Source organism: Rhinopithecus bieti, unplaced genomic scaffold (genome assembly GCF_001698545.2).
Source record: "Rhinopithecus bieti isolate Rb0 unplaced genomic scaffold, ASM169854v2 scaffold_6380, whole genome shotgun sequence".
Taxonomy (NCBI): domain Eukaryota; kingdom Metazoa; phylum Chordata; class Mammalia; order Primates; family Cercopithecidae; genus Rhinopithecus; species Rhinopithecus bieti.
The window spans coordinates 2556984-2568559 of NW_016806642.1; the positions used below are offsets into that span (position 1 = coordinate 2556984).

An 11576-nucleotide genomic window follows, 5' to 3' on the forward strand; every position below is an offset into this window, starting at 1 on the left:
GATCTCTGCTCACTGCAAGCTCTGCCTCCTGGGTTCACACCATTCTCCTGCCTCAGCCTCCCGAGTAGCTGGGACTATAGGCGCCCACCACCACGCCTGGCTAGCTTTTTGTATTTTTAGTAGAGATGGGGTTTCACCGTGTTAGCCAGGATAGTCTCTATCTCCAGCCCTCCTGATCTGCCCGCCTCGGCCTCCCAAAGTGCTGGGATTATAGGCGTGAGCTACCGCGCCTGGCCTATTAGCTGTTTATTGTAACAAGTGGGATACACATTATCACATTATCACATTAGCTCTATGAGGTAGTTACAATCATCAACACTATTTTACAAAGAAGGATGCTTTAAAAAACTTGCTTAAGAGTCTAGATCTGGTAAGTAACAGCCAGGTAACAGCAACGGCCAGGATTCAAACTCAGAACATAAGAACTTGCCTACTTAAGTGTGATATCCCATTGTTCTGACATTCATGTTGCTTTCAATATTCAAAAAAACCCTTGTGAGATGGGTCTTCCCATTCTAGAGATATGGTTATTGAGGTTCAAAAAGTTTTTTTTTGTTATTTTATTTTTTTGTTGTTGTTGTTTAGAGACAGGATTTCACCATCACCCAGGCTGGAGTACTGTCATGGCTCATTGTAACCTTGAACTCCTGGGCTCAAGTGTGCCATTGTGCCTGAGCAATTTTTAAATTTTCTGTAGAGATGGAGGTCTTGCTATGTTGCCCAGGCTGGTCTTGAACCCTGACCTCAAGTGATCTGCCTGCGTTGGCCTCCCAAAGTGCTGGGGTTACAGGTGTTGGCCACCAGGCTTTGCCCCAACTCAAAAAGTTTAAAACTTGTCTATGTCACTCAGTAAGTAGCAAGGCTGAGACTGAAACTCATTCTTGGCAACTTTCAAAGTCCATGAGTTTTCCATAATGCCTTCCAAGAAGGCATCTGTTTTTATCATCTCACAGATGCGTTGATGGTATTCAGGAGTGACTGGATAGCTGGCAATAATCATAAAACCACATTTTCAAAACTTTACTGTGTAACCCTATGTGCTTAGCAAATATTGTAAAAATGAGGTTCTGACCAATAAAATGTCAGGAAAGTTAGTATAAATTGGTCAAGAGGGTGACAGTCACTCCAGAATTTGATTTGACCACACTTAACATATCAGATTCTCGTTCAGTCCTCAGCAAAATGAAGGGCTCCGTTTTCACTCTGTTTCTATTCTCTGTCCTATTTGCCATCTCAGAAGTGAGGAGCAAGGAGTCTGTGAGACTCTGTGGGGCAGAATATATACGGACAGTCATCTACATCTGTGCCAGCTCCAGGTGGAGAAGGCATCTGGAGGGGATCCCTCAAGCTCAGCAAGGTAACAGTAACTCATGTGTCTCCTTTATTTTCCTTTCACGTGTCTCTTATTTTTTCAAGCTGTGTTTTAAACCATTATTTTATTAAGTGTTTCTCTAAGTACTGTGGAGGCATTTTTTATGTCAATTTAAGGGATTAATTATCAAAATATACTGAATTTGGCTTGGGGAGGTGATGAGCATGCTACCTTTCAGAAAATAAGGACCTCCTTTTTTAGTCCCCTACTTGAAATCATTTGATGGCATGACCACTTCAATGAGCTCAACATCTGTGGAAGGTACTATGGAAGCTACAGCAAAGCATGTGATTTCAAGGAGCATGTTGAAGTAGCAAGACTTTCACACATGAATAATTATACAGTATAATAAGTTAGAATTCAGGCAGTTGTTAAATATGGATGCAAGGAAAGAAGCTGACCTTAATTGAGCACGTTTAAGTCCCAGGAAGTTACATGTGCAACATTTCATTCAGCTTTCTGATAAGGATCCTGTGAAGCAAGCAAAATTACCACCATTTATCATTTTACCAAGAAGAAAATTCTTTCTCCCAGCTAGTGAAAATGTGGCTAGGTAGCAAACCGGGTCTATCTGGCTTCAAGAGCCAAGGTCTTTACTAATTCCATACTGAGTCTCAGGTGGGAAAGAGAAGGTGGTGGACTTTTGTAATAAGTGACAGCATCATGGAGGTGGTGGTTGTTGACAGAGGTCCTGAAGGATTTGGGGATTATGAAAGGTGGTGGGCAAGCAGGGTGGGAATTCTAGTAGTAGGAATTGCCTGATCAGGATTTTGAAGGTAGAAGTGAACCAAATGTCTTTCAGAAACGGGGAAGTGACTGACTTCACTATATTTCTTTATTATTCAATTCAACTAACTTAAAAGTTTGACTAAAATTCTTTCTGTTAATTATATATTAAAGTATGAGGTAGAATTTATTTAAAATCCTATTTTTTAATTTTTATTTATTTATTTGATTAGAGACAGAGTCTTGCTCTCTCACCCAGGCTGGCACAACTATACCTCACTGAAGCCTCAAACCCCTGTACTCAAGTTATCCTCCCACCTCAGGCTCCTGAGTAGGTAGGACTGCAGGTGTGTGCCACCACATCTGGCTAATTTTAAAACATTTTGTAGAGATGGGGTCTTGCAATGTTGCCCAGGCTGGTCTCAAATTCCTGGCCTCAAGCAATCTTCCATCTCGGCCTCCCAAAGCACTGGGATTACAGGCATAAGCCACTGGGCATGGCTGAAAATCCTATTTTAAAAATTATTTTTTTAATTGATAAAAATTATATATATTTATTGTGTATAACATTGTTTTGAAATGTGTATACATACAATATACATGTATGTATAGCTAAATCAAGCTAATTAACATATGCATTACCTCACATACTTATGTTTTTGTGATGAGGATACTTAAAATCTACTCTTTTAGCAATTCAGGAATACAATGCATTGTTATTAACTATAGTCACCATGTAGTACAATAGACTTCTTGAACTTATTCCTCCTAACTGAAATTTTGTACTCTTGACCATCTCTTCCCCAACCATCCCCCTTATCCTGTGATAACTATCATTCTCTGCTACACATTTTTGAGTTTGACGTTTTTAGATTCCACATATAAGTGAGATCATGTGGTGTTTGTCTTTCTGTGCTTTGCTTAAGAGTCTATTTTAATAATTGATTGTATTTGCTATGTTTTATTCTAAAAGTTAAAAGGAAAATGTTGTGACCATATGTATGATTGTTAAGGTTTCAGTTTAATTTAAAATGATGTTGGTAATGAAAACATTTTAGAAAATGACCTAAACTGTTCATATTTGGGTGGGCTGTTGTATTGAAAAAGCATGCATTTTCCATTTTCACTACCACTTTAATATTGAGGTTCATATGACTCGATGCTAACAAAAATTATATGGGTTTTTAACCTTAAGAGAGTAAGCATAATTTACAGGATTTACAACCATCTCCGGAATAGCAAACCAAAATGCATTATAAAAAATACATTTGAGATATCTCTGAAACACATAGGGCAGTGGAATGGATGTCTGTAAGGCTAGCTCTGTTGGACATCACTGAAATCATACTACTACTTATTAAATCTTTCTCAGATTTTCAGAGTGTTTTCCCATACATTATTTATCTGATCAATTCTGGTTTACCAACCAGCATCCATTCACTTAATTTTTCATGGTGCTTGCTGGTGTTCTAAGGCACTGACAAGTCAATTTGAACTAAATAAAAGTGAGAGAAGCTTATATGTGAACTTTGGAAACAACACTTAGGCAAAAACTGAATTTCACTTTTTATTTTCAGATGTAGAGGTTTAAGTCTCTATTTCCTTCTTTACTGATCAAGATTGCAGAGCATACACAAGGTTGTTTTTTTGTTTATGTGTTTTTTGTTTATAGCACATAACTAATAACTTTGGAAGTTGCTGGTCATCCAGCAAAGGTAGCGAGTAAAAGAAGTCAGGTCCTGACTAGCTGAGCGACACTGGCTGTCACTCCTCCTCTTTGCACTCAAGTTTCTGCCTCTGTAAAATGAGGAGAGTGGAGATGACTGTGCTCTCCCCAAAATGTCTAATCTCTCTGAAACCAGACCAACATTTAAAAAAATTATGTGTAGGATTCTATTTCATTTCAGGGATCCAGTGCATTTCCCCAACAGTGTAATATGTTTGCTGCCTTCTTTGTAGGAGCTGTCTAAGGATGTATTCTTTTTTTCTCTTCCATACAGCTGAGACAGGAAACTCCTTCCAGCTCCCAAATAAACGTGAGTTTTCTGAGGAAAATCCAGCGCAAAACCTTCCGAAGGTGGATGCCTCAGGCGAAGACCGTCTTTGGGGTGGACAGACGCCTACTGAAGAGCTTTGGAAGTCAAAGAAGCGTTCAGTGATGTCAAGACAAGATTTACAAACTTTGTGTTGCACTGATGGCTGCTCCATGACTGATTTGAGTGCTCTTTGCTAAGACAAGAGTAAATACCCAATGGGTGGCAGAGCTTTATCACATGTTTAATCCAGTGTTTTACTCCCTGGTAGAACACTAATATTGTGTTATTAAAATGATAGCTTTTGGGTAGGCGAAACTTCTTTTCTAAAAGGTATAGCTGAGTGGTTGAAACCACAGTGATCTATATTTTCTCCCTTTGCCAAGGTTAGTGAACTGTTCTTTTCAAATTCTACTAATGCTTTGAAATTTCAAATGCTGTGCAAAATTGCAATAAAAATCCTATAAATCAAGCTCACTGTGCTGTTTTCTTTTAAAAAATTGTAAACAACTTTTAAACAGTAAACAGAAAATGCTGGTGATTGGAAAATCTAAAATATACATAAAAAATAAACATTAACTATTATTTCATCATCCAGAAATAACTATTCATTCTCAATGTTTGAGTTACTGTGTATTGTTACTGAAAACTTAAACATTGATTCATAGTGTAAACCAAAAAGTATCTGAGACAGCTCTCAATCAATTTAGAAGTTTATGTTCCCAAGGTTAAGGATGTGCACCCAGGATACAGGTCTGTGCCTTTCTCCAAAGACGACTTTGAGGGCTTCAATATTTAAAGGGGAAAGGGTGGATATTGGGGAAAGAGGAATAACTTTTTTTTTTTTGAGACGGAGTCTTACTCTGTCGCCAGGCTGGAGTGCAGTGGCGCAATCTCGACTCACTGCAACCTCCACCTCCCAGGTTCAAGTGATTCTCCTGCCCCAGCCTCTCAGGTAGCTGGGACTACAGGAGTGCACCATCACACCCAGCTAATTTTTGCATTTTTAATACAGACGGGGTTTCACCATGTTGGCCAGGATGGTCTAGATCTCTTGATTTCGTGATCAGCCTGCCTCTGCTTCCCAAAGTGCTGGGATTATAGGTGTGAGCCACCGCGCCTGGCCAAGGAATACTTTTTAAAAGGTGTGGATAGGTGAGAAGCAAAGGGTTGTATTCTTTTGAGCCTTTGATCAACCATTCACATGTGATAGGGGAGTAGAGAAATAGTCACTTGTGCATCAGTCCAGCTCAGTGAATCTGCATTTTTACATAAGATAAATATAGGAGAGAGGAAGCAATCAGACATGCATTTGTCTCAGGTGAGCAGAGGGATGACTTTTGGTTCTGTTCTTCGTCCCACACCTGTGAAGATAAGCTATCAATTTACACTGTCGGAGTGAAATCTGACAGACCTGTTTTAGGGTAAAGATCTTGGGGCCCACAAAACTTTCCTAGTGGGCAAATTGTGAGGGAGGTATGTAGCTTGTTCGATCTTTGCAATTATCTTAGGAATAAAATGGGAGGCAGGACTGCCTGATGCAGTTCCCAGCTTGACTTTTCCCTTTGGCTTAGTGATTTTCGAGTCCTAAGATTTATTTTCCTTTCACAACAGTCAAATATGAGAATCTAAACAAAGTGCTTTTCTCAAAGGACCTTACAGTGCTCAATACATGTTTCCTAATATCATGTAGTCCTTCAACGTTATATTTGAGAATAGCTGGGGGCATATATGTATTCACCAGGTCCCATAAACAGGTCCCATAAACAGCGGAAACCCAGAGTATGTTAAGTAATAAGCTTCTTCCTGTAGTATGAGCCACCTTGGTTTTGCCTTTCTACTGCATTCTATTCTCATTCTGGAATTTGTGAAACAAAGACCCAGATAACCAAGTCATTGTTATGCAATTGGATGTCTTCCCAGATAAAATGACAAAAGACAGAGTAAGGATATCACAAAACAGTGCTTTTATTTCTAACTCTGACAGCGAACTCCCCCAGTGGGTTGTAACAAGAGTTAGAATCTCTGTTCATCTAAGTGCCGCTCTTATTGATACAATAGTCCATATTGGAAATCCATCTACTAAAAACTGGGCACTTAAATTGTGTCAAGGCATTATGAATGGAATTTAAACACTTTCCTTCACACATTTGTTGCAGGAAACGTATGAGGGTGTGAAAGTACTTCGCCACCATTTTGCAGATGAGGAAACTGAGGCTCAGTAGAAGTAAGTAAATGTGCCCTAAGTCACACAAGTTAGTGGATGGTGTTACTGGATCCAAACTTAGGCTGCTTAGAGATTCAAGACAGTTATACCAATCTGTACTAGTAGTCAAAATATTCTTTACTACCAGGCACTCTGACTTTTAAAAGCAAGTCAGTTTCACTGAAGAATATCCTTGATGAAGCAGTAAAAATTACATTAATCTCAACCCTTGAGTACATGTCTTTTCAATATTCTGGGTGATGTAATGGGAAGACTGGATGAGGCATTTCTGCAGCATACTGAAGTATGATGGTTGTCTCAAGGATAAGCATTTATGTATTTAAGTTGCAAACTTAAAATTTATGTAATTAAATTGTGAGCTGCTTTTTCCACGAAGCACTGTTTTTTTCTTTTTTTTTTTTTTAAAGAAAGAGTGAAAATTTAGTTATTCAGATTTTGGGATTTGAAATGAAATAAGATTTGACAAGTGAATGAAGTGAAGCTTTCACTTCAAGGAAAACAACTGACAGTATTTGTTGCTGATGATAAAATTTAAGCTTTCGAGAAATTTTGGGAAACTCATCCCCTACCATCAGCATCAGTGATGATATTAATGAATTTGATTTTTTGACATTGTGTGTCAACGTTTGGAAGATATGCATAACTTAGCAAACTGATATTTTCCAAATGATCAATGCATGATATTATAAAATAATGAATGGGTAAAATATCCACTGAAAGGGCAAAATAAAAATTTTAATCTAACAGTACAAATGATTGATTGATATGACTTCAGATTTACATGGCAATCTAACTATAATAAACAACTGCTTGGTGAGTTTGGGGATATATCAAAAAAAGAGTTTAAAAACTATCTGAAAACATTATTAAAATAATCTTCCCTTTCCAAGTAAATATCTATATGAGGTGGATTTCCTTCATGTATGTCAACCAATACAACACACAGCAACAGATCAAATGCAGAAACTGGTATGAGAATCAAGCTGTCTTTACCAAGCCAGCCATTAGAGATTTACAAAAATCTGAAACAATGCAAGTCTTCTTACCAAATTTTTTTTTTTTTTTTTTTTTTACAGGCATGAGCCATCATGCCTGGCCAAGTTTTTATAAAATATGTTATTTGTGTTAACATGGTGGATTTATTATTTTTAAATGGATTAATAAATTTAAATTTCTCAGTTTTAAATTTCAATGCAGTAAATATTCATAGATTCAACTCACATAAACAAAAGTTCTTTGAAGTTCTTAATAATTTTTTAAGAGTGCAAAGGAGTTCAGAGACTAAAACATTTGAGGACTGCTATTCTATAATATGTATTGCCACTTTTTTTACTACATCAGTAGATATTCAGATTGTTTTCAGTATTTGCCATTACAAATAAAGATGCAATAAACAACTTTCTTCATATATCCTGATGTATTGACACTTATTTCTGTGTCAATACGTAGCTTGCCAGGTTGCTGAGGAAAGCAGTAAATAATATTTACATTATATTTTTGTTATTTATTTACTATATTCTTATTTATATTTATTAGTTATTATAAATGTATTTATATAATTTAAGTACCTGGAGAAACAAAGAAGAAAAATGGAACCTCATCTCTCAATAAATCCTGTAATGACTTTTTTTGCAGGGAAAAAAAGGAGAATATATGCATAAGGTTAGGAAATGCAAATAGTCCACCGAAGCATAAAATAAATCAAAAGCCTCGCTCTCCTTTATTTGGTTCTAAAGTAATAATATAACCCTTATTAAGAGTTTCTTATAACTTCTGCCAGGAGTAAAAATCATATTTATAATGAATTCATGTGGTGTAACTGCAAATACAGCTAGGCAGGTTTATCTATCTATCTATCTATCTATCTATCTATCTATCTATCTATCTATCTATCATCTATCTGTGTAATCTATCTAATGGATCTATCTCTATAGCATAGACTTTTAACTGTCCACCGAAAATTTCTTCTATTCCTCTTGGGCACACAGCTAAACTACATTTCTCAGCCTCCTTTGTGTTTATGTTTGGTCATGTGACTGAGTTCCAGCCAACTAAATGTGAGTAGTAGTGATATGTGCCACTTTCAAGACTAGTCCATAAAATCCCCCACCCTCTCGCTTAACTTAACAAGCAATAACTTTTGAGTTGTTTTATATTTAAGTCTATTTTTAAGGTAGTAAACCTACTCTAATACAGTATTTACTGAATCTATCATCCTATTTTACACCAAAATGGATTACACACAGTGTCCTACATCTCATTGTTGTTGTTTTATTTAATATATCTTCATATATTTCAATAACATCTCAATATATGTATTTTAAATTTAAACATATAACAAGAGATGACCATTTAAAAAGTGTGTATTAATTCATATTTCCACTAGAAATTTATGAGAGAGCCTATATTCTCACCTGTCTATGATGTCATTACACTTGCAAAAATTTAGTGAAATTAGGTGAAATATTAAACATAATTTTTGGATTGAATTGCATTCACTTGACTATGGAGTGATCACCTTTTGTATTTATCGACCACTTGTATTTTCTCTTGTGTAAATTAATCTGTCCATATGATTTGCCCATTTTTCTGTGTATTTTCTAATCAAATTTCAAAGCTTTTATATTAAGAATACGAACTTTTGACTGCTCTCCAGATAAAATATTTTCTCCTAGTCTTTTATGTTTTTACTTCATTTAGGATGTCCTTTGACATACGATGTCTGTCTTTTTCTTTTACAGTTTCTGAATTTCCTGCTTTGCCTTGGAAGATCTCCCTTTCTGTGAGGTTGCACAAGAATTCTCCTAAGTTTTATTCTAATAATTTTGCTGTTTATCCTTTGAATTTATATCTAATTCATCCTACATTTGTTTTCGCATAGCATGAAGTGGTTAATTTTAATTTTCTCCAGATGGATAGCAAATTTTTCCTGCATCATTTATTAAATGAATTGTCTTTCTCCTGTAAAAATTTCACATCACTTTAGTCATATGTTGTTTCCATTATTCTTTGAACTATTATAGACTGTTTATTCTGTTCACTGATCTATTTACCCTGGGTTAACCCTATCCTATTTTGACTGTGGTAGCTTTGTGGTAAATTCTAATATCTAGCAATAAAAGTTGCCCATCTCTATAGCTTTTCTAGAAATAATTTTTATGACTATTATGAGACTTATACGCTTCCATATGAATTTGTTATTCTGTACTAAAAATATCTCATTGGAATTATGATTTGAATTTCATTACATGCATACAAATGTAGGAAACATTTACATTCTAGGATGTTAAGAATTTCTATTTAGAATGTATTACTATAACAACACAGTTTATTTTAAATATTTAAATAATTTTATTTATATAGGTATTATACATTTTAATTTAAACTTATGCCGGAATTTTTTGCCACTATGAATGAGAAATGTCTTCCATGTTCATTTCTAATTACTTGTTGCAGTGCAAAGAAAAATCTTGATTTAAAAAACATTATCTCCAAGCACCTTGTCAAGTAATTTTATTAAATTTAATAGCTGCTTGACTAGTTCATTTTGGATTTTTGAGGTATGCAATATTATCATCTCCAACGAAAAGCTACTTCTGTGTCTTCTTTTGCAGGATTTAAGCTGATTGTTTCATATTCTTGACTTATTATCTTACTCATTATTCAGTAATTATTTATTGAGAGAGTAATGTGCCAGGCATAGTTCTATGTAGTAAGGATACAGCTGTGAATAGAACAGAAAAAGTGCATATTCTAATGGATGGCACATGTAAACAGGAGTAATATTAGATTATAACTGATGCTGAGAAGAAAATAAACCATGGAAGGGGGACAGGAAAGCTTGGGTGGGGGGATAAAGGGAAATGAGTTTTAAGCAGGGTGGTCAGGGAAGGCCTCTCAGGGAAGGTGACCACTAAAAAAGTCTAAATCAAGCTTGTCCAATCTGTGGCCCACGGCTGTATGCAGCCCAGGAGAATTTTGAATACTGCCCAACACAAGTTATAAACTTTCTTAAAATATTTTGAGTGTTTTTGTGTTGGTTTTTTTTTTTTTTTCTTAGCTCGTCAGCTATCATTAGTGTTAGTGTATTTTATGTGTGACCCAAGACAATTCCTGTTGTTCCAATGTGGCCCAGGGAAACCAAAAGATTGGACACCCCTGATCTAAATGATAATAACGGCAGCAGACATCTCTCTCATGTTGCTAATTGTAATGGACAAGGCGTTACCATTCACTACTCAGTACGACATTTGTTGGTTGAAATATGAATAAATAAAATAATAAATAATGAATTAATCTATATTATACATGTATATATAATATTCAGAATTATCTTAAAAGCATTATTCTATTACGTATTGCTGAAGGACTTATTTTGCTGGAAATTCTTCTAAATTTCATAAAATACACACTTAATTTTATCATATGGTGTTTTTCTCTTTAGTAAATGTGAAGAGTTCTGTTGATAATCTTTCTTATGTTGAAATGTCTCTATATTCTAAGAATAAATTCATTTGATCATAGTATAACATTCTTCTAATACTCAGAAGCATTGCATTTGTTAATATTTTATTTAGAATTTTCGTATCTGTGTTCATAAATAAAACTGATCTCTATATCTTTTGCCAATAAAGATTATTCTAGCTTTATAAAATGAAGGCATTATTTGTTCTTTAAAAATCTGGAAGAAAAAAGTTGTAATAATATCTTTAGCCTTGTGACTTAAAAAAATTCACTGGAATATAATACACATACAATCAAGTACATGACTTTTAAGTAAACTTTTACTTATTTGTACACAAATGAATTGTTAAAATATTTCCAGTTATTAATAATGTATTCTCTTTTTTTATATACCACTGCACTTTATTTGTTAACATTTTGTTTAATATACATTTTCATAAACAACATTTATGTTTTTTATAATATCATGTTTATACATTTTAGAAAACGTTTATGCTTTTCTGTAATATATTGATATCAGGGTTAAGCTAGCTCCATAAAATGAGTTGGAAAGTGGTCCTTCTTTCTTTAATCTCAGAATGTTTAAGATTGATACTATTTCTTCTTTAAATGATTGGGCCTTAATGTATTACTTTCCCTAGTAGTCAAAGTGGTCCCCCAGTTGCATCGACCTCAGCTACCTTCTGAATTCATTTCTTTTGAATGGCATTGTAATATAGATGGTTAGGTTTTGGTCGCTTTTTTTTTTTTTCAT

General features: G+C 35.0%; 1 protein-coding gene across 1 annotated transcript; it reads left to right on the forward strand.

Moving 5' to 3' along the window:
• The first annotated feature begins 1139 nt into the window (after window positions 1-1139).
• Window positions 1140-4597, forward strand: INSL5 (insulin like 5). The gene is made up of 2 exons (XM_017877286.1): window positions 1140-1357; window positions 4099-4597. Exons 1-2 carry the CDS (start codon window positions 1183-1185, stop codon window positions 4329-4331), a joined length of 408 nt encoding a protein of 135 aa, XP_017732775.1. The 5' UTR covers window positions 1140-1182; the 3' UTR covers window positions 4332-4597.
• The last annotated feature ends 6979 nt before the right edge of the window (window positions 4598-11576 follow it).